General features: G+C 40.3%; 1 protein-coding gene across 1 annotated transcript; it reads right to left on the minus strand.

Moving 5' to 3' along the window:
- Window positions 1–1,766: 1,766 nt before the first annotated feature.
- On the minus strand, window positions 1,767–23,385 carry sim1a (SIM bHLH transcription factor 1a). Its single transcript, XM_040118329.1, has 11 exons — window positions 23,058–23,385; window positions 17,638–17,720; window positions 16,220–16,309; window positions 16,026–16,134; window positions 15,846–15,931; window positions 13,653–13,852; window positions 13,367–13,473; window positions 12,768–12,915; window positions 5,402–5,567; window positions 3,445–3,838; window positions 1,767–2,488 (listed from the first exon to the last, which is right to left on the minus strand). The coding sequence occupies exons 1-11, from the start codon at window positions 23,230–23,232 to the stop codon at window positions 1,767–1,769; spliced, it is 2,280 nt and encodes a 759-aa protein (XP_039974263.1). The 5' UTR covers window positions 23,233–23,385.
- Window positions 23,386–23,766: the final 381 nt, after the last annotated feature.

Genomic DNA, 23,766 nt, shown 5'->3' on the forward strand with positions numbered 1-23,766 from the left:
GGTCACAAGTGTCAGTCTTCCTACAGTCACTTAGAAATGATTACCACAGACATCAGGATGGAAAACATTAAATATTTCCCATATCTTCTGTCATTTCCGTGGATGATGCTTTAGTTACTGGTACACAGAATGCTGTAGAAAATGCATCAGGTAATTTTATTGTCTTGTCATGATTGGTCTCCACCAAGATTATTCAACATGTACAGAAGCAGCAGAAATTCTGTATCACCCATTAGAATATGTCCAACAATCCATTCAGTATCCATTGTTCTCACTGTAAAATCGTGTTCGTCATGTACACGATGAATATATGTCTTTTTCTTTATGATATTTACTTTCCTGAAAGATTACTAAAGTGAGAGAAAAGAAACATATAGAGAATGGCTTTGCATATTAGTCTGTGAAGTTTAAGATGACTTTTCACTTCAGGGCCAACCCATGCTGTTTCTTCTGCATCACTGCAAAGTGCACCACACCCAACCCTGTCATTTCTCCTCATCCAAATGCATTGAAGAAGAGGGAGACCTCTTCACAAGAACCCCATCTCTTATAGTGCAAAAAGTTACAGAGCTCAGTAAAAATAAAGGTAATGGAACAGCTGGACACCTAGAAACGTGGACAGATGTTAAAGCAAGACTCCGTCCATTTTCTACTCAGTCCTGTTTTCCATTTTTTTCTCCATCATACTGATCAATTTTAACCAAAATATTGTTTGTTTTTTTCACTGAAGTGTGACTTATACTATGTCTTACTTTCCCTCTTTCAAATAATGATACATTGACAGTAAAAGATTGTAGTGTACTGTACAATTTTGCAGTACTGTGACGAAATGCTGGTCAAATGTCTCATTACAGATATCAAATATGTTTCCATCCACATTTTTATGTACATTTTGGAGACCGTCCTCCAAAGAATGACAGTATCAGTCATTTCAGCAAGTGCCGCAGAGCACCATAAGTGTATGTTCAAGTGACAATTAAAATGGCAGCAGACATAAAGGCCACTCAGTAGAGGTTCTCATGGGTCCACTTGACTGCTAGTACCTGAGACCAAGTTGCAATCCAAGTTGGGTTGGGGCCCAGATTATATTTAGTCTAACTGGGTAAAGTGGGGTACTGTAGTATTACAGTAGATATTAGGTCTGCATGTAAATATGCCTCAGTACCCAAGTGGATTCAAGCAGACCTGCTACCAGCTAACCCCTAACCCTGTTGTTGACCATGGCTACTCATTAACTGGTGCCAGTGTTGGTGTTCTCCCTTTTTTTTGGATCGGTTTGGGTCAAACACCCTTTTGCTTGGATTTGATTCTCTTTGGGTCTATTCAGATCAGGTCGGTGGGTGCCTTTCAGATTGGGTCTCACCTTTTTAAAAATGAATCTATAACTGTGTCTATTTCAGACCAATTTTAAAATTTTGTACCCGATTCGGACTGAGGAAACAAATAAATTCATCAAAGTAACATAAAGTCAGTTTTAGAAAAGCTGCAGTGAAATAGCATTATCTACCAGAATTACAGGCACTGATATAATTATGCGAGTGTTGCTCCCTCTTGAGAATATTCACATAGCACCTATTTAGAGAAAAATGCACTGATTAAAATGTTCTTTTGTAGACTTAGAAAAAATTAGAAGCAACAAATGAGATTTGGATAAGAATTGATCGGTATGATGGAAAAACAAGCTAAGAGGAAAAACGCATAATGTTGTAATAGAGCTAACCAGCTCAGGCTATGTGACTGCAGTCCCACTGCGTGTTAGACAAGTGTTAGCTGCTATTGGTGATAATGACAGAGGTGCCTTTGTGTCCGGGGGTCTGCTCTGTCGGTATGCGGAGGTGTGGGGTCATATCGTAGTGGGTGGGGCCGGTGCTGGTGGAGGTGCAATAACCCCGGAGGCTCTCTGGGTCATAGAGGTGCTCCAGAGCATAGCCCGTCAGGGAGTAGGCTGTATGCTTGTCCAAATAGGCGGGCCGCGGATGGGTGTGGGAGGGGTAGAGGGCCGGGGCCAGGGTGGGAGAAGCTGAGCATGGGGCCGACCGACCAAATGGGTGGTGTAATGGCAAAGAAAGGGGGGACAGGTCTGTTTGGAGGTAGTCTTTGGGCTTATGGAGGTGCTCAGACCCTGGACTGCTAAGCCTGGATAGGGGGGCAGGGCTATTTGCAGGGCTGATCACTTGACTCAACCCTCGACACACCACAGACTGTAGTGGCAGGGGACCTTGAGTATACTCGGAAGTGAAGCATGGACCAGGGCCCTTGGGCAGTCCATTTGCTGGTCCCAGTGGGGAATCTGGGGGGCCCTTGCGCAGCTGAAGTCGACTTTCTTCTTCCTTGATCATCTGCTGTGTGGCTCGGATTAGTGTCTCAATCTTGCTGGGTTCCTGCGGGCTGCAGCGGTAGTGGTCAGCTCGGTACCGATCCCCTGAGTCACTGACTGAGCCTGCGTCTGGAGAGCTGACCACACTGTCCTCATCCCAGTGGCCCTGGCCTGCAGGAGGATACAATGAAAACAGTCAGTACAGTGGGAACATTAACAACAATTAACTTATTTCCTCAATCAAAAACTGGTAGTCAATTAAAAGCCAGGTCTCCGATAATGACTTTGGTTGTATAAATAAAGGCTGGCCTTCAAATGCAGGCCAGGGAAAAAACAAGGATGGACAAACTCCTGGTGCCTGTCATATACTATGTGTGGTAGTAAAGCATAATGTACATTTTTTACCCCTTTAATTTCATAAATTCAACAATATAATCATGCTATTTTCAACACTTTGGTGGCACAATGGTATCGTTTGATTCCTTCATTCTGATCCACTTTGCTTTGTCGTCCTGTAAATTCGTCTTGCTGTTGTTGCATGTGGTATGCCTGCAAATGTTCCACAATAAAGGCCCTGTTAAGAAATTAAGGCTTTTAATTCGAAATGTTACAGGAAGTGTTGAGTTTGTATTAAGAGTCTAATGTAGTAACTTTAACAGGACAAATGGGCGCTGATCAAAACAAGGCGTCTTACTAAAATAAGCCCAACTATATTTATCAAACAGAGTGAATTAGAAATGAAGGCCTGGTACATTTTGCAGCGGAAGTAAATAATGGCCCTCGTCACTGTAGGAGGAAATATGGTAATATCATTCTTGGCAGCCAATGCTGCTCTTGGATTCCATATGTTCCTCTTAAATCCTGTAGGGATTTTTGGTATCAACAAATGAAAACAAGCTTGAGCTAGTTACATGGCACAAAAGCAGAATATAATGCATTAAGTGAGTGTTTTTTTGACTGTCACCAACACTTCCACCCAACAACTCCAATCTATCATGGGCTCTGGATACAGCGAAGGTAGAAGAATATCAGCACAGGTGACTGGCTGTCAGCAGGCTCTAAAACTATCAAGGCTTCAACAGCCCATATAGTTCAGTCTCTGACATGACCCAGGTCTTAGTCCCCACCATTGTAGCTGTGGATGGCTGTGATGTGCGGCATGCTGCTGTCATATCCATCGTGGTTCTCCAAAGAGCTCTTGCTTAATGGTAGGATGGACCGGGTGGTGCCCCACAACAGGTTGCTGCTGGGTGGAGGTGCTCCAAGAAAATATCGCCCCGCCTCACATCGACCCCGCTCACAACGCTGACCTTGACCATGTGTGTGAAAGTGTGTATGCTGCTGCTCTTCAGATGGGCTGTAGCAGAGTGTGCGAGGATCTGTGAACTGCCTGTACACACAGGAGGCATCCAGGCCTTCACTTTGCTCCAGGAGCTGAGGGGAGGCTGAGTCGGTGAGGGGGCTGCTACCCCAGGGACTGTCCTGATCAGACTCTGACCGCTCTGTCTGGAAACTAGGATACTGCAGTGAGAAATGTGGGTAGGGGAACAAGAAAAGAGATAATAGAAATCCTTTAAATGAGGTCGTACACTCACTGGGAGCCGCATTAGAGATCTGCAGCTCACCAGGGACTGTGAACAGTTGACTTTCTGGATGGTTGACATGGACATCATTGTTATAAGCAAAAGAAACAGCTGTTTGGGACACTGCAGCCACCAAGGTTTCCAAAACAAGCTAATTACAAAGGTCAGCACCTCTGTTCGATTTTTTGTCATAATTTGTTTGTCATAACAAATTTTCCATAGCAATTACAAAAGAAACGGCTGTACAACAACGAAGAAAATTGATGAAGCATCAAACACTCTGAAATTCATAGGCAGAAAAAAAGCTGAAAAGACCTCATGCATCTTTGCAAGTTTGTGGGTTTTTATTGCTTGTTCACTACCTACAATCATCAAGGTGTGTCGTGCTTGTTGAGCTCACCTCCCTACAGTTAGCTACACAATAAAATTAAATTTGTATTTGAAAGGTCAAGTAAAAATTTGAAGGCACAAAGAGACCTATCAGTAAATAACCTATTGGTTAATTTTTGTTCTTCTCATTTGTGTGGGAGGTAGCCACCTCAGCCAGTGAAGGACACCAATGACCATGTGCTGTTGGCCCCAAAATACTAAAGCCTAAAGAAATCTTTTCAGTGTAATCATCCAGTTAGTGACTTTAGTTGGAATACATGGAGTGCTATCTTGAAACAAAGTATGCAGGTGTCGAAAAGGATCATTCTGGTTTATTTATTTTTTTTGTGGATTCGCCATTATTGTTTAAGATTATTTTTGGAGGGGGTTCTTTTATTTAATAATTACAGTGTAGAGAGAGACAAGAAACAAAGAGAGAGAGAGAGAGATGGGGGCACGACATGCAATAAAGGTTCCTGGCTGAAAACAAAGCCATGAACGTTGTAGTTATGTGGTATGCACCTTAACCATTAGGCTACTAGGGCTCCCTTGGCCTGATGTTTCTACTGGCATTCAACAATGAAACTGCTAAGATCTGGGAACAGCAACATTTTCACAAAAACATCTGATGGGACATGACAGAGGAGCAGTCAGACAATCAGACAGGCTGTCAACAGAACCCCACATTAGCCAAACTTAATTGGAAGAGAAAACAAAGGCAAAGTAAAATTATTACCCAAGCTGGCTGTTGTTAACATCCATCACAGTTTACAGACTAACTTCCTGGCATTACTCTGATTTACCATACCGGCAGTACTTGCTTACACATATTTTTCCAGTGAAATGAGGGATTATTACCAGCATTCTGGGTGTGCTCACTTTCAGTTTTAACTCCAAATGAAGTACATATATCAATTTTCCGCTGCTAATCAGAGCTTTCCCTTGTCCCACATCCTTCAGTTCTTAGAACCTGAGGTGTTTTCAAGCCATATGGGATAATCAATAAGGATAATCACTTCAGTCAATTCCATGCAATGTGATGAAGCTTACCACTGTACTGTGTTTTTACACATCAGCTTCACATCATGTGTGTGATTTGAAGCTACTAAATGACAGCCCGGTAAATCCTCACCTGTGTGTATGGTGACAGTCTAGCTTTGGTCTTGAGCCGGGATACTTTGCTCTTGGGAGTTCTGCAGTTGTCCATGAGGCTGCTGGCGGTGCTGCTGCTGTAGGGGAAAGAGGCCTTGGATGTGGCCTGGTCCAGAGAAAGCTGGAGGCCTTTATACTCTGTCTCCCTAAAGACACAAGCATAAATTGTATGTGGTGCATTCACAGAAATATTGTTGATGTTTTTAATTGCATGTCATAGATTTTAATATGGTCCACAATTACACAAGGAGAAATCAGAGTCAGCTGGAAATACTGTTTATTAAAGAACACAAACAGCTCATGTGTACCTGTGTGTTTGGTTTTTCTCTAGGTGCAAAAACTCATTAACATCTGTTTAGGAATTAGAGCCTCATGGTGCTGAAAAGGCCAGCATGCTGAGAGATGTGTGTTTGTGTTTCTGTGTGTGTGTGAGCCTGAAGGCTGGAAGGGGTGGGGGTGTGCTAAGAGGGCTGGAACGGCTGTTGGGATCCTTGTTTTACCAGAAGGATTGCAGCAAGGCCTTCAACAAACACTCTACAGAGGGAAAGCTGTCCAATCAAATACACAGGGAGATTAAAGGCTATGTCTGGCTAAATCAGGCCCATAGGAGAAGCTTGGACGTCTCACTACCGGGAAATTGGAATTGATTTCTCGCTAAAGTGTTCTACAGATCTTGCAATGGATGATGAATCAAGTTTGAGAAAACAGAAAACCTGGACAGGGTTTATTTGAGACAAATAGGCCCAGTGATCCATTTTCCACACACATTTCCCCTCTGTCTAATTTTCTCTCCACTCAAACAAAAACACAGATTCATACATACAGTGCATACAGACACATTCAATAGGATTAGTTTCAGTTACATTTGGAGAGAGTTCGGAAATATCACATTCAAGTACTGCCACTCTAACTATGAAGCAGGCAGCCAAGAAATGATCTTTAGCTATGGTTAGCCTTGTTACCATGTTTTGTTGATATTAGGCTAAGCCTTTTTACAGTTTTACACTGATTTTATAATGTCAAGATTGATCAAAGTGCATTTTACACACATTTGTATGCATGAACTCAGCAGGAATCCACGAGTGTAGAAACAACGAATGCAGAGTCTTCCATACAGGTCACAGGGGTAACTGAATGGTTTAATGAGTATGAAAATTATGTGAATCATATGCAATGGCCTTTAGAGTCACCAGATGTCTGAACTGAAAACTGATAGGAGATTTTGGAGCATTGTTTTAGACTCTCTACCACCGTGATCAAACACCAAATGTGGGAATATCTTTTGAAAGAACACTGTTCATCCATCCAGTAGAGCTCCAAAAACTCAGATAACCATGACAAGGGATACTGAGGTGTTGGATCATGGAGGAACTACATCTTACAGGACTCTTAATGATGGTTTTTGGCCATCTCTCACTGTTACTAAAGTAATTCAGTGGCCTATTATTTAATTTTACACTTAAACAAGCGGACAAGGTGATGGCAACTGCTGACCTATTATTGAACAGCAACTAAAAATTATTTTCACTTGTGATTAATCCTTAAATTATTTTCTCAATTTATCAGTGAATTGTGTGGACTGTTAAACCTCAGAAAGTGAAAAATGTCATGAAGTTTCTCAGAGCACAAGGTCACATCTTCAAATTGCTTGTCTGGCTCAGCAACAAATCTATTACCCAAACCATTTCAATTTACCAACATATGAGACAAAGAGAAGCATCAAATCCTTACAGTGCAAAAGCCAGAATAAGCGAATGTTTGGCATACCTGCCTGAAAACTGACCGAAGCAACTGATTGAATTTCCAGAATATTTGCTCATGGATTGTCTGTCAATCAACTGACAGACTGTTTCAGCTCTAGCCTATTTTGTATACATAAAAGAGACTGTTAGTAGATTATACATACAGTCGGTCAGTACATTCATTAATTTCAGACACTTGGTGAACACAAATACACTTAAGGAACAGCCCGAAATGTCTGTGTGTAAATGGGTTGGTGCTATTGGTTATTGGCCGATTGGTTGGGGCACATGCCACATGGCCGCATTGTCCTTGCTTTGATTCCCAGCCAGGTTGGGAACCAGGACTTTTGATATAAAGGCACCAAGAACCCTGTCCTATCTTTGTTTAGCTGATGTATACATACTGTTAACATCATCAGTACCCATCTACCCAGCATCAGTGAGGTGCCTGCGCAGACCCCAAAGGATAGTCAAAGACAATACCCACGGCAGCAAAGCCTGTTCAGCCTGCTGCCATCTGGTAAGCGATACAGAAGTATCCGCTGCTGTACAACCATTTATATAACTTTTATTTTTTGTGAGTAGCATAAAATAACTACATCTCTAATTTCCTTATACAATCCCGTGTTGCATAATAATTACACTGAATCTTGAATCTTAAGATCACTAGATGTGTCAAAATATAGATTCATCAATGAAAGTGTTTGTATGCCGCACTGACATTGTGTTCACTTAAACAGAGAAGGATGGAGTGCGTGCATAAGACAGCAGAGTGACGAGTTCACTCTGAGCTACAATAGAACGCAACAGCACTGATTAAACAGACAGCGTCAGATGAATAAACATGCGGTTACATGCTTTTGCTGCAGACATGCCTTTACTTGAAGAATTGCTAAATCGCTGTCAGGTTGTGGTAGCAGTGGCAGGTTCACAGACCCGGGACAGGAGTTGCAGGGGTTATCAGAGCTGAACACACAGTGGGAGTTCACATGCAGGTGAAGTGCCCTTATAACCTGTGTTATCCATGGCTATACACACTAAGGCTACTTGGCAAATCACCTCTGCTCCTGATAGCAACACTACACAAAAGCCTACCTCCTGCCTACCTTCAACTGTCTGTCTTCTGTCCCATGTATTATGCAAAAAAGAAGCATACTGCCTTATTTCCACCATCACTGTGTGGCTTAATCCATACAGCATCTCAAAAAGATTTACAAAAGCAGAACAAGGAGAGCAGGGTGGAAGTAAGACTTTATTCCCGTGACAGCCAGCTGGAGCGCATAAACAGTCATCAAGTTTACAGCCTATCAATTAAAAGGCCATAAACAGAAACTTGTTATGAATTTGATGTAGGAGGTAGAGGAAATGTGTCTCAAGCTGTTCTCTGCCTTTGGATGCAGCCAGCCGTGCTGCTCAACGGAGGGTTTTATAGGCTGTATTCCTTCACACGCTCACTTGTACATCTGTGAAATACGCACATCAGGGGTAATAAAATAATGGGATAATAGGCAAGAAAATGGTAGCCTTAACTCACCAATAACAGTGTGGTTCATGCATGTAGAGTCTCTGCCATGGCTACAGTTTGATTTTATTGGAAGGAGGTGAAAAATAGCAGCTTTTAATAAGGAGTGTCAACCCAGTGCTGTTGGACTGTTTGTGCAGGATATATTCCCAGCAAATGTAACCTCAGTCCAGTCAGACTTCAGCTTCTGTTTCTGTTTATATACTCCGCAGGCACAGCTGCCAGTCTTAGATAAACTCTACCAGATGACTGACGCCAGCACATAGAGGCCGCCACAGGTAACAACCAACACATGAGCACTCTTAGCAAACATAGTAACAAAGGAGTCAGACATTCTGACATAACTTCCATACAAGAGAGCAAATACAGTGATAGAACAGGAATGTCTGCTACCATCAAAGGTAGAAAAAGCAGGAAAGTTCTGGTTTCCCTAAAAGAAATCATAATCACTCAGCATTTCCTTTGTTTCCTGAGCCTTTAACAATGAAGACTGAAGAAAACGGAATATGACTTGACAAAGTTTCTTTATTGCCAGGTTCTGCAAACCAGGCTACAAAAAATACATGTCATATTTCCAATTAACCTCCAGTTAATTGCTTCACAGGAACTGTTTGCGTAAATCTCTAGTATCAATACTCATTATCTTATCAAAGCAGAGAATGACAGCACAACAGAAATCTGAGCCACCCATTTCTGCCCTGGAGCTGCTACACACTTCATACATATCACACCAAAGCCATCTGACTGACACCTGCCAGGTGTCCTCCAGTCCATTCATACAACTACAAATCTATAAAGCTGTAATCCACAACATTTCCATATAAATAAATGTTCAGTTTTGCTTTTCTGTATCAATGATGAATATACAATAGTGATTCAGCCTATCCTTAGTTTGTTTTACAGGATTTTAACATTTATTTCCAGTTTAGATGAAAAAGAAGAACACTCAAGCTTTACATTACTGGAATGTGTCCACATGTTAATGTTAGGTCAGAATGGCTGAATGATCAGTAGTGGCCGTTACTTTGGTAATCTTTCAGCCATCCATCAATTTTCTGAACCACTTAAGGTACGTCAGTCATCTTTAATTTATTCTTAAATGTGGGGTCACACCCTGTCTATACTGGAAATGTTTCAGACGTGTTTTTCAGTCATCCGTCTGATGGAATAGATATTCTTGTCAGCTGCTGCTGATGTGCTGCCTCAATTTTATTATAGCCATTAAATCCCATAAAAAACCAAAACCAACAATCTGTTAGTCTGACTTTCAATACTTTCTGACTTCCCTACCCTGTTTGTGGTGCTCAATGCTGAGCAAAATGGTTTCTACTGAAAATATAAATCTTTTAAAATGGCTCACGTATATATATATACATATATACATATATATATATACATACATATATACATACATATATATACACACATATAAATACATATATATACACATATACATACATATATATACACATATACATACATACATATACATATATACACATACATATACATATATACATACATATACATATATACACATACATATACATATATACATATATATATACACATACATATATACATACATATACATATACACATATATACATACATATACATATACACATATATACATACATACACACATAAACATACATACATACATATATATATAAATCTTACTCAAAGATAGTCAATTTGTTGGGGACTATTTTCAGTTATGGATTAATACACATTCGGTGTTCTAATAAGTCAAAATGAACTACAGTGTGTGTGTTCATGGTAATGGAAGAACATGTCCCCCTGTGCAAACAGTGTGGCTCACTGTGTTTTAATAGTTTTTGGAAAACAGTGGAGCTGTATAGCACACAGGATAAGACATATCAGACTTTGGATACACATACAATACTTGTTAATAGGATAGTTTGTCCCTCTTGTAGATGACTACAAGACAATCAGAACAGCAAGCCACCTGGAAATGGGCAAACTTCAGTGTGTGAATACAGTACATTGCAACAATTCATGTCACTGTTTTTGAAACTGTTGTGACTCATTACAGCTAATGTGTCCAGCTTTCATCCACAGTACACTACTTTTGAAATAAAAACAAACTTCTTGTGCACATTTAAAAAAAATGAATTTAATAATGTAGGCATATTACACATTATGGAAAAACAAAAATTTGAATTAATCCAATCTGCCCAATGCACTGGGCTTTGTGATGTACTTCTGATTCCAAATGATACAGCGCGGACATTTCCGGTCTATTTCTTCACTTTGCGCTTGCTAGCTAAAGAGCTCTTGATAGCGTTAATATTTAGGCTATTTCACCATGAGTGTATGCAGGAAAATGATTACGATGGGGTAAGGTGCTCAGACCGGGTTTGTGAGGGTTGAAACTTTGTTGTGAGTGGCCAGTGAGCCCGTTCCAGTCAGCACAAAAAATGCGTGTAATGCACAACCCGAATGACAGGTACACAGAGAGGGCTGGTAAAGAGACTGACATGACCAGTAAAAAACCTTATGGATATTTTGATGTTCCACTAACCACCGATGCGGTGGCCCACTGGGATTTGTCCTGTTATGCCTGCTGGCAAGTCCGACTATGGATGAGAACAGAAAAAGGATGTGGCATCAGCTCGACGGAATGCCAGACTGCACCACAAGAAAAAAGAACTCGCATGACATTATTATGCATGGAGCTGCCAATCAGATTTATTTACTTATTAATCGAAGGTGCCAGAATGCCGTTCATGATCGTTCCGGCCCACTTTAACCAATGGCTATACTGCTGAAATACCACAGCATAATGTATTGGATAGAACAGAGAAGCTCATTGAACCAGTCCCTTCTGAGGAGCAAAAACAGCACATCGATATCACAAAGGATCACGATTACTGCTCTGTCCCTGTACTGTCTGCACTGGACATGACTGAATCAGCTGCACAACCTGTGTCCAAAGAAGTATAGGGTCTGAGAAAGGAAATACAGGGGTTATGTGTCCAGCAAGAGTTTGAGTTACAGTGGTTTGCTGGCTCTGACACTGACATCAGATTCAATACCCAGTAAACCTAAATTGTATATATTCAAGCTGTTTGACATGGACCAAGGTCAACATCAGTTAAATGATAAAGAATCCTGTTGTCTTAATTTTTAAAAAAAAGATTATTTGCCTACTGCGTGACCACTGTATGTTTCATACAGATGCATTGTTGGTGAATAAAAAGCCTAACGTTACAGATATAGTAAAATACAGGACCAAATACTTCTTCTTAATCAGTCTATCTGAATGTTAAGTGGCATACAAGGTGAGACATTAGCTTAGTTGTTACACTTAACATTATTTTGGTGACAACATATGATTTTATTTGCTATGTTAATTAGTGATTGAGATGATTTTTGTGTCCATTATATATTATATTATTATATATATGATGCAGCATATAATTAAAATCTTTGGTCTAATTTGCTGGTTGTGGGTTGAGTCATCCTGCAAATCTGATGAACATCAGTGATGAGCTGTTGTATACAGCAGGTGTAGGACGTCGCTGGTGTTGGCCTGGAAACAGTCGAGCAGTAATAAGTAGAACGCGGAAGCGACTGTGCAACCAGTCAGTTAACTCTATATACAGCCCAGCCTCGAATGAATGCATCATTAACTATAGTACACTGCATAACTAAAAGCACCAAAGCTAAGTGGTTGTGTGTGTTGACAAATCTGGCAAATTAGCTTTTCAGCTACTGATACAGATACTTCTGTCACACTCTAGCAGTTAGTAGGAGCAGCAGAAGTTACCATGGCTGACATATGAAGCCACCTACAGTCACTGAAAGGACAGAAAATCTAAGAAAAAACATGTCACAGCCCTGATACACTGCTTGATTAATGTGATCTCTGGGAAATTAGGTGCAGTAACACCACAACAATGACCACTTACTTACTGACTACCAAGACATAGACATAACAACACTGTTTGACTCGAGTAAACCTTTTGAAGCTCAGTCTGGTGGTCAGATTTATCAGTAGACTGATATCATAAAGGTAAATCTAGCAGTATTTAGGAAAAGACACAGATACTCACGTGAGAACATAGTTGACACTGACAATGCAGTGAGGTCGGGACGAGCGGCTGTTGTGCACAATGGTTGCATAACTCTGAACCCAGACCCAGCCACCTTGCTTGGCCAAGAAACGGTAATACTTAGTGGTAACCTGACCTTTCACTAGCACTGCAGGACCAGAAGAGAGGAAAGAAACGACACCAAATGATTACCGTGGGCAAGAAAATCCAAACAAATTTCAGCATATACTAAATTATATGAACACGACAAAATTATAGGAGCAAATTACAGTAAAAGATGATAAATGATTATAATCAGAGGAATCTGATATTGTTACACTATGCTGAAAGTATTTTATTTTATCTTATTGTATCATGAATATATGTTATACATGAGCTGCTTTATATTTACAAATACTAAGAAATTAACAAACTAATTTGCAGAATGGAAAAAAGCGTAACATACTATAACATAATGTAGCAACATAACATAAAAACATTATTTAACATAGTAGAGCCTGATGCACTGTGTCTGTACTAGAACTGTGTGTGTGCGTGCGTGTGTGTGTGTGAGTGTGTTTTTAGAGAATTTGTAGGAAGGTAAAACAAACCTAACTCACACAAGTGATGAGCACAGCGGAGGTGGAAGGAGTCACAGCTGTGGACATGATGATAGAGCGTCTTCTCTATTAGATCCTGAGGCTCGTAGCCTGTCAGCTCTGCAACCCTGAGCAACACACACGCGCATGTACGCAAGCACACGCACACACACACACGCACACACATTCTCAGGGGTCATTAAGTCTTCCCACATTTACACATACACACACTATCATACAAAGCCACCCACAAAATGTATCCACTGTAAGCAAGGAAATTCAGAACACTGTGCCATACAGAACGTACCGTGAGTCGAGGAAGATAAGCTTCATGTCCAGGCTGGCTCTGAACATGAACATGTTGCTGTGCAGTTTGATTTCAGTGACGGCGCTGGGCGGCAACGAGTGTCCGACAGCCACCAGCCCAACGTTCTGATAGCAGCCGTCAAATGGAGACATGTCCAGGCTGTACTGACGGATCTTCAGGTAGCCACTACAGTGGATCACCTGGGCCAAGAGTTCACAGAGGGATACATAAAGTATTACTATCAGTCCATACATGTGGCAGTAGCCCTTTAGTCCTGTTCAGAGTCATGGGATCAGGTGAGTACAGCAACTTCATCTGGAGGAGTCCGGTCTCCACTAAACACACTTGTTATTTGTGATGTCTTTGTCGATTGTGTCACTCAGACCAAAGTGTTCTAAACCTGCGAGCTTTGGACAGTGTGGGCGACCTTTTCCTGTCTGGGCTTGTTTTATAAACAATCACATTTCAGCTTGTCACTTGTTCTCTACCTGAGCATTAATAAGGCTTCAAAGTAACGAAACTTTACAGCTTAGTGGAGAAACGCAGACTTCACATTCATTTTAATGAGACCAGTCCAGCATCACAGCAAGGGTGCCAATGCAGAGGGCTCAAGAAAAAAGTTAAACCCGGCCAAACTTCTGCTGGACCACAAGGCAAGCTGTGTGGGCCAGTCAAACTTGTGCAAGTACAGATTCCTGTTAAATGACTTTGTAACATGAGCAGAGTATTTCTGTTTACTTTGTAATTGTCATGATGAAAGATAAAATAGTTGTAGTAATATTATATAATCCTCTTCACTCAAACTGGTCTTCCTGTCTAGCGGGTACCTGAAGCAACAGACACCCATCAATGCAACCCCTTGCATTGTTTTAAGACTGGGCTGTTTTCAGTCTGAATGCCCGCTAGAGTTTGATCTGCTGATATTAATTTAAAAATACCACAATATACCACGGTAAAATTGTTTTCTTTCTTTCACTGTTTTTCCTTTTGAAAAAGAAATTCTCAACCCTAGTTTCAGTCTAGTAACGAACAAATTGAGGCTTTGTTCTGTGTAGTCTGAAGAAAGACATAAAGAAAATTGTCAGGCCTGAACCAAACATACAATACATGTTTATTAAACAGACATGTGTATCCAGCTAATAGCCTGTATGTTGTTTTGTGCTTCCCTCTGATGGTAACTTATCTTCCCATGGAATCAAGGTAAAATTGCACCTGGAGAGGACCATTTGGGGTCCATTTAGAAAAAAAGAGGAATTGGGAATGAGAATCAAGTATGTATGTAATTTTTCATTTTTTTTAAATGGGAAATGGAAAATTTTGAAAATGGAAAATGGCCTACACAATATATCTCCTATAGCTGACAAAACAATCTGATCAACAAGATTTCCTATAAGTGCTCAAATAAATGGAAAGTTTGAACATATTCAGTTCCATGACAACTGCTGCTGAAGACACAATTGTGACACAATCAAAAATTGTTACATGATCAAAAGCTCTGGAAAAAAAAAACACTAAGTGGACCTTGAGTTGAGATTGTCTGGCAACTATTGTTTCCATTGTCAAGAATTATCTTAATCTCCTATAGTGTGCATAGTCCTTCCCAACCTTGTCCATCTGATATTTTGAGCCAAAGCAACATATTGGCCAGACTGACATGACATTTGCCATGGATATTCATGGTCGTCAGAGGATAAACCCTAATGATTTCGGTAACCCCCTGACCATTCATCTAGTGGCACCATTAGGCAAAGTTGAGCAAGCTTGTTGCCATGAAATTTATTTGACATATTCATCCTTCCTTGCCATGGAATTTCCATATTCAGATTCATGCTCACTGAAGATGAACTCTACGGATTTTAATGATCCCACGGCCTTTCCTTTCCCACCACCCTCAACATTTGAACTACCACTACTGGTAAGGTAGTTAGAGTAGCAATACTGTCTTGTTCATCTTGTTCATTCCATCGACCATTTAACATATTTTCACATAAATAAAAATATAGTCACTACAAAATTACTATAAAAGTTTCTTTCATGAGCTTTTTGTTGGATTTTTTTTTTTTTGATGGAATAATTGATTTGACTTAAAATTGATCAGGACATGTTAATATTCATTCTTCTGAATTGTTGGTTAAAAAGTAAAAACATAAAGACAGTTGTGTTCATGCCAGTTTAGCAGAACATCACTTCTACCTTGTAGCCTCCACAGGTAAGACCAGCATTTCTTTTAGCAAGGACACATTTCATTCTCAGAAAGAAGGAGCGTTCCATCTCATATTCTGAAGAGAAATAAAAAACATGCAAGAAAAGTTATTTAAGCTGTATGATGAGTCCATAGCATATACAGTACAACTTGCCTGGGTTGTTGATTACCTTGAACAAAATGTGAATGGTAAGGCTGGTGTGCTGTGAGGACGGCTGTCATTTCATCATGGTCTGCTGGATGGATGTATTCATAAATGCTGTTTCCTGTCAACTCTACCTGTTGAAATGAACATTTATCTCAGAACTGTGACACATCAGGCCAAATATACCAGAAGAAGTCACATTAAGTTTGTCAAACCAACCTGCGACAGGCCCAAGTGGACTGATGCTGTTTCTGATATATACATTATTTTCCCATCTGGAGCTACCACAAAAATGAAGCCATCTAATGTCTGAAAGAAACAATAAAAATAGTGTCATTGTATACGATACCAACAAAAGGAAAAAAATTTTTCCTTTCGATAAAATCAATGTTATTGTCTTGAGTCTATTTCCATAGACAATGTGAATGCACTATAGTGTCTTATTATTATGAGTCTATCATTACACTGTAGATAACTGTGCAAGCTACTATTATAGCAGACAGACTGATAGCTGTAACAACATCATGACAAAAAATAAAACAACGACCTGTAGCATGTGCTTTAAAGGAGCAGGTGAATTAAAGAGTTACTGGTTTATTAGGTCCATCTGGCTCAAACTAATGCAGTCAAATGCTAAAGCCATGTGATAAATCCTACCTATTCACTCTTTGTTGAAACTGTTTCAGAGAGGTGCTGATTCAATTTTATGATCATTTTAGAGGCTGTAGTTTGTGCTGCTGGTGAAATGTAATTCAGTATATACTGAGAAGTGTTCGTAATATTTTGTCCACCCAATTTTTATCAATTAAAAACTATTATCATCATGAAGGTTGAATTTATTACTGGCTATTCTTTCGCTAGGTGTAGTCTACCTATTAAACTAGCAACTGATTGCATAAATTACTCTTATATACTATTATTAGTATTTGTAACATTAACTGATAACAATAATATATGATAATAAAATCAATCTCAACCTCTAAAAAATTACGAGCTCATTTATTAAGCAGCTTATTTCCATAGCTTCTAGTCTGTAGCTCTAGCCTTCTCTGGCTAACTGGTAGCCACTTGGCCCACTGACCAGCTCTGACCAGACGATCCTGTAGCAGTGATCGGATAACATGAAGTTCTGTCTGTCACTCTTGTACGTCTGTCTGACTAGTACTAGCCAACCGGTGCTTTTTTCTGGCTAGGCTGTAGCCCTGCAGCCCTTCTCCATTGTGTTGTTGCTGATGTGAGAGGGGCTGCAGGACAGACTGAGGCTCTGTGCGTGACCAGGAATGTGTTCAGCTCATTTCTCATCAGCTCAGCTCTTCACAAGAATGAAGGCAGCAGGAGGCAGATGGCAGCAGCCACTAAAGCACACAAACACAGTCTACCGACAGCTGAATAAAAATAAAAATAAAAATAAAAATAAAAATAAAAATAAAAATAGAAATAGAAATAGAAATAGAAATAGAAATCAAAATAAAAATGTCTTGTTGGAGTGATTTTTTTTTTTTTTTGTCATTCTAATGAACATTTAAGGGCCTTTTAAGTGACCTTGTAGCATCTCAGTCAGTTGCAAACCCAAAAGCCCACAATTTTTTTGCTGTTGCTTTTAAAGCGTGAATACTCAAAAACACAGCAGTAAGTACCTGTAAGAGATGGGAGCCTAATTCCTGGCTGACTCCATCCAGAGAACTACTACGACTCACATGACCCCAGGACTCCCCGAGGCCTGGCAAACAAATCACAAAAGCAGAGGAAACAATGTAATTACGAGAAACAACATTTCTGATTTTACAGTGAAAACAGAAGAGAGCAATATGTGTGAAAACCTCGTTAACCAAGAGAGGGTCTAGTTGTACAGTTCAGTTTATATAGCCTAATGAATAACAGAAGTTCATCACAGATTCATGATTGCAGTCTAAAAACATGATTTTATTGTAGGCATATTATCACTACAACCCAAGATTTATTTACAGTATATGTAAGAACAAATAATCATAGCAATAATGTCTATGCCCCATAAGCTGGTTTTACACCGTAACAGAGTCTAAGCAGTTTTATCCTTCAGTACACAATTACTAAATAGGCTTTCGATTTTTTGACTGTACACACAACATTTAACATTAATCATATGACCAGAAAAAAAAGAAATATTGCTGCAATAATACCAACAATATATTAATTAATACAAGTCCTTGTTTAAATAAAGGTGTAGTGTTCACACTGTGGGTACAACAGTGTCTGCAGAGGAAGATTTCGAGAGATTGAGGGGCCTGCTGGTTTACAATCAGGATTGCGAAGGCTCCTTAAAGTGCAGTACTGACCATCACAAGTCTAAAACCAACCCGGTGCAAACTCCTCCAGCGTGTTGAGCGTGTGGTCTGCAGCCTACAGCTCTAAATATACACCAAACCTAAAAATAGACTTGGAGTGGACTTCGGACCGGATCACTGCAAATTTTGTAGCGTGAAAATATTTTCATACACCCTTCACGACGATAGTTGTCATCATCTTCCGTGGTGTGAGGCACAGAACCACAGCCAAACGAGCAAACAGGCGCCTGTGCAGCAGCGCTCCCCATTGAAATGCAAATCCCGCTCTGCAGAGTAAACAGGCGGCATGCAGGGATCACAGCGCCCCGCCGCCTCCCGGCTTCATATGGAGCTAATATGGACTTCACGTTTGCATTGAAGACACGATCGAATTACCGCCCGCCCCAATACCCGCAAATGATTAAAAAATGAATAAATGCTGCCTCCCATGTCATATCACAGATAAATGACTGGAAAGATAAAGCATTTTAAATACGTTATTGCGGCAACAAAGACCACAGTGAGAGTGCTCACTCACCCAGGAGCCGCTCGGTTCGAAGCAAGAACCAGAAAACAGCTAAATGTCCGCTCTTTATGCGATTAAAAGCATGGTGTGATGATAATGATAGTAATAATAAAAATAATAATAATAACAATTGTTATTATTATTATTATTATTATTAACATCATCATCACTTAATGTATAAAGAACCAGTGAGGCTCTACTGAGGCGTAGGCCTCACTCCCGTGCTCACTATTATTTGTCTGAGGGCTGCAGACCTGCAGAGAACCAGTGTGGAGACCGAGCTCATCCGTGTTGCAGCCTGTTGGAGCAGAGCTGCTGCACTTGACCTGCTGCAGGTAACAATGGCCTAAACTGAACACACAGCTCCTCTGCCAATACAGCAAGTGTGTAGGACTTTGGTGAAGTTGGTTTGAAGACGCAAAGCGAGCCAACGCTCCTGAGGTGAGCAGCTTTCCACGGTATTTTATTTTCATCCAGCTTACTGATTTCTTATTTGAACTCAAGATGTTAATTCACTAGTTATTTTCACCGTTTCATTATATTTTAAACTAGATGTGGGACTCCTTTAGCAACAAGCCTACTCCAACATTGAATGTTAGTATTCTTCCGCATTATCAGAGCAGCAGGAAAAACAGTCATGTCTATTCGTGACATTGTGGCCATAGTGTAGTCGTGAGTTGTCAGCAGTTCACCCAGAAAGCACACGTTTTATTCATATGAGCGGCCAGAGGCGGTGGAGGCATGCAGCGTTTCGCACCAAGAATAAAAGCAAAAACATAACTTTGTCTGGCCTTTTTCTTTCTTACCTCTTCAATCGCCTGGTGAAGCCTTAGGACACCCAGGTTGGAAACCAGTCGGGATGTTTTGGTTTTTTTTTTTTATATAAAAAAGATGTATTTTTTCAATTAATAAGCAAATATTTAAAATAAATCTAAATCGCAAGAAATCCATTTGGAAGACATCTTTAAGAAACTAAATCTACAGATAAATAAAAGAATGAAGTTAGTAACCCGATCACTCCGTGAGAGCATTCACCATAAATGATCTGTTCATGGGAAATGATTTGCTTTTCCACGACTGCTCCAGTCAACAGTCTATCACACTGAAAACACATCTGGACGTCAGCGATGGTTTTCATGGCTGCGCAATATCTGAAGCCTCCAACTAACCTCAGTATATCAATAATAACAGCCATTACGACACACCGCAATAACAACAATAATAAAATAGGATTATTATCAATAATAATAATAATAATGATATTTCGGGGAGAGTGCGGACACATTGCTGCGGGCAGCGGCGCTTTCATATTTACTGAATACAAGTCACAGTTTCACTGAGTCATATAAAGTTCTGAGAACGTAATTCATCCAATCAGAACTGAGCAAAAAGGCTCCATGTGGAACAGAGTAAAAAAAAAAAAAAAAAAAGAGTCACTGGAGCCATTTCAATATCTCATGTACAACTATGGCCATTCTACACAAAAACGCTGCACACATCAATTGAAAGCCGGCACACGTAATGGTCAGACTAAGTCAACACGGAGCACCGTCAGACGCGGTTGAAAGCTGAGGAAGAGTAAGTGAAGCTTGAGTTGGCTTTTTTTTTTCTCCAATAACATTTGACAGTTATCTATCTGACAACAGTGCCTTTACTTTGTTAGGACTTTCTGTTTGTGAGTTTGAAGCTACTGCAGCTTCTAAATAAGCTATAATAAGATATAGTTGTATTCGTCATGTAAAGGAGGGACAAATCCTAATTTAATATAGCAAATATACACTAAATATGATAAAAAGTGAATTTACATGTAAAAAATGAAAGCCTGCTTTGGTGCACCACATGACAATTAAGACCACTGTTACCTTTTCTTCTCCCCACTTATACAAAACAACTAAACCTCTCTCAGATTGGCTTCTTCACCACTAAATCATTGTGTGGGGCTCACAGTGGAGTGTGTGTGGGGTTCCTTGGAGTAAAAAGGTGTGAGAGGCCTGAGTGAAGACGTCCAGCATTTAAAACAGTAAAGGTGATTTAATGGGGCCAAACACGGCACATTCTGAAAACGACAGAGGAGTAAAACCCTGCAGTCTGCAAGAGCAAAATTATCCCTTCAATTATTCAGAGAGCTGCATGCTTATGTTGCCACACATGTGTGAAACAGCACAGTGTGTAAGCCAGACATCTTCCAGTCATGCAAGCAGTGCAGGATGAAGATGACTGGTGTTACTGAGAACAGTGCCAGACAGTCCATGAAAGCACCACTTTAAAGTACAGTCATGTGCTGTGGTCTTCCTGAGCACTGAGAGCTCATTGCAACATGATGGATTTTGGAGGATAGACGATGCAAAAGAGTCTTAACATTAAATGTACCTTCACAATATCCTGACTGAAGGAAAAGTGATCCGTCTGTCCCCCATGCGTCTTCATCATTCCAATTCATCCTGATACTACACTTAAGACTTCAAGCTCACGTTGCCATTTTGGGACTCCTGTGTTTCAGTACGGGGTTTCTTTGCGATCACCCTGCTTTATGCAATATTTAATCTCTCATTATTACTCTCACTTTTATGGGATCCAGTGATGTCAGTAATAGCCTACCACAAAGCTCGATTTCAAGCTGAATGACTGTTTGAGGGTTAAAGCACGTATCTAACCTCTTAGCTGATTTTAAACTACATTTTTAAAATAATTATGCTGAAACGGAGAGTGATTTATATATATACACATATATATATATATACATATATATATATATATACACATATATATATATACACAGATATATATACACAGATATATATATATATATATATATATATATATATATATATATATATATATATATGTGTGTGTGTGTGTGTGTGTGTGTGTGTGTATATATATATATGTGTGTATATATATACACACACATTTACTTATATATACACACACATATACACACATATACACACATATACACACATATACACACACATACATACATACATATATATATATGTATGGCTACCAAGATAACCTAAACGAGGTTACAGCCTAGGTTGTTGGCATGAATTGTGCAGTGTACACTATGATGAATGCTCTTCATTTAGATCTTGTATCCTGCTTATTTCCTCTGGTCTGTTAGTGTTATTCTGACAGTGACTGTGTTGTCTAGTATTAGTTTATTAATAATAAAAGATCAGATCTGATAGTAATGGGTCTCGTCACTGTTCAAAACACACTGTAGCCTGCATTATTAATCCTACACTTGCAATACTGAACTTCAATTTATTGAGATTTCATTCCGTGAATCCAGTGATTAAGTGATCAATATGAGGGTATCATCACCAGATTTAGCTGCCTGGCCCTCAGAGTAACAAACAGGGACGATCCACTGTTCATCTTTCCCTGTGTCTTTTCCCTGAAGGTTCTTTGTCATCCCACTTTCCCTACACCACGGCCTGCTTTGCTGTTACAAGGGGCTCCATATTTTGAGGGATCAGATGTGCAGATCGCACTAATATCCGCGGCTCTGCAGCAGTCACGCAGGATGGAGCCTCATCACAGCTAATCTGTTGGCAGGGGCCTCCAGGGGCCCGGAGAGAAACCACATCACTGCAGGCTAGGGAGACGGACAGAGGGACACAGGATACCTCTGCTGCTGACTCCATACACCCAGAGAGGATAAACTGCGGAGAATATTTACTCCGCCGAAATGTAACTTTCGATAATCATATCCCAGTCTATCTACACACATCTATTATGGTTGTGACCGTGTTATGACGGATTGCAATGAAAGGTGATTTAAATAGTACGCAATAAGGGCAGATGAATGCACCCAAGTAATGTACTAAAGCGCTCAGAAATCCATTATTCAAATGTACATTTCCTTCATTTTAACCACCCAGATTTTTCCTAGAGATTAACGCTCAAACTATTAAAGAAAAAAAAAAAAACACACACATTGAGTAGTAGGTGAAAAGTTACCAACAAAGACAACAGAAAATGAAGAAAGAAAAATGAATTATTTCAAATGAATCATTTAAATTTAAGAACATTTTTAAATAATAGAAAAAACGTTAAAAAATTCACGCATACGTCACCGCAAGAAATCAAGACATTCCTACTGCTCATACTATTACTAGCAGCCTACTACTGCTTAGAGTTTATTAACAATAAGAAACAGCAACAGCCGTAATTATAGTAATAAGAAGATGCCCCCCCCCCCCCCCCCAGTCGTTACTCTTACCTTCAGGAAAGACTATTCGCATTTTCAGGTAGCTTGTTGTCAGCCGGATGATGGAGGCTTTATCCAGCTGCGAGGTGATGGCGGAGGGCAGCGGCAACAATTTGGCCAGTTCATAAAATTCACTATTTTCCTTCTCCCGTCGAGTCCGGGCAGCGTTTTTGGATTTCTCCTTCATCTTGTCTTCTCTGTCTCACCGACTACTTTTCCACTCTCGGTCCGGCGGCGGGCGGTCGGTCAGTCAGTGTCCAGGTGTCTCATAGCATTTTTCGCGGAGCCGCGATGTCTCCACACATCCAACTAGACTTTTCCCCTCCGGTCGCACTAAAACCCACAGCCGCCGGCGCCCGGCCACGCTCCCATATCTCCAGGTGTTCCGCTGGCCGGCGACGAGCAGGACGAGGCTAATTCCCGGAGTGCTGAGGATTAAAGCGGCGTTTTGGTCAGCCCATTGGAGGCTTCACCGCACACTTGGATCCATCAAACCTTGGTTTAAAGGTGAACCGTGGGACCACTGGAGACACAGGATGAAAAACCACCAGTCAGACCTTTATTTCCACCCTCATTAGGGTGAGCCATCCCGTGCATTTCGTCAATAAAACTGCATATTAAGTGACTAGCTAACGTAAAACTAGTACGGACACTTGTTTGAATCTCTCTACAAAAAAACAACAACTAGTGTCTGAATTTTGAAGTTACATTAACAAACCTA

Source organism: Xiphias gladius, chromosome 22 (assembly GCF_016859285.1).
Source record: "Xiphias gladius isolate SHS-SW01 ecotype Sanya breed wild chromosome 22, ASM1685928v1, whole genome shotgun sequence".
Classification (NCBI taxonomy): Eukaryota; Metazoa; Chordata; class Actinopteri; order Istiophoriformes; family Xiphiidae; genus Xiphias; species Xiphias gladius.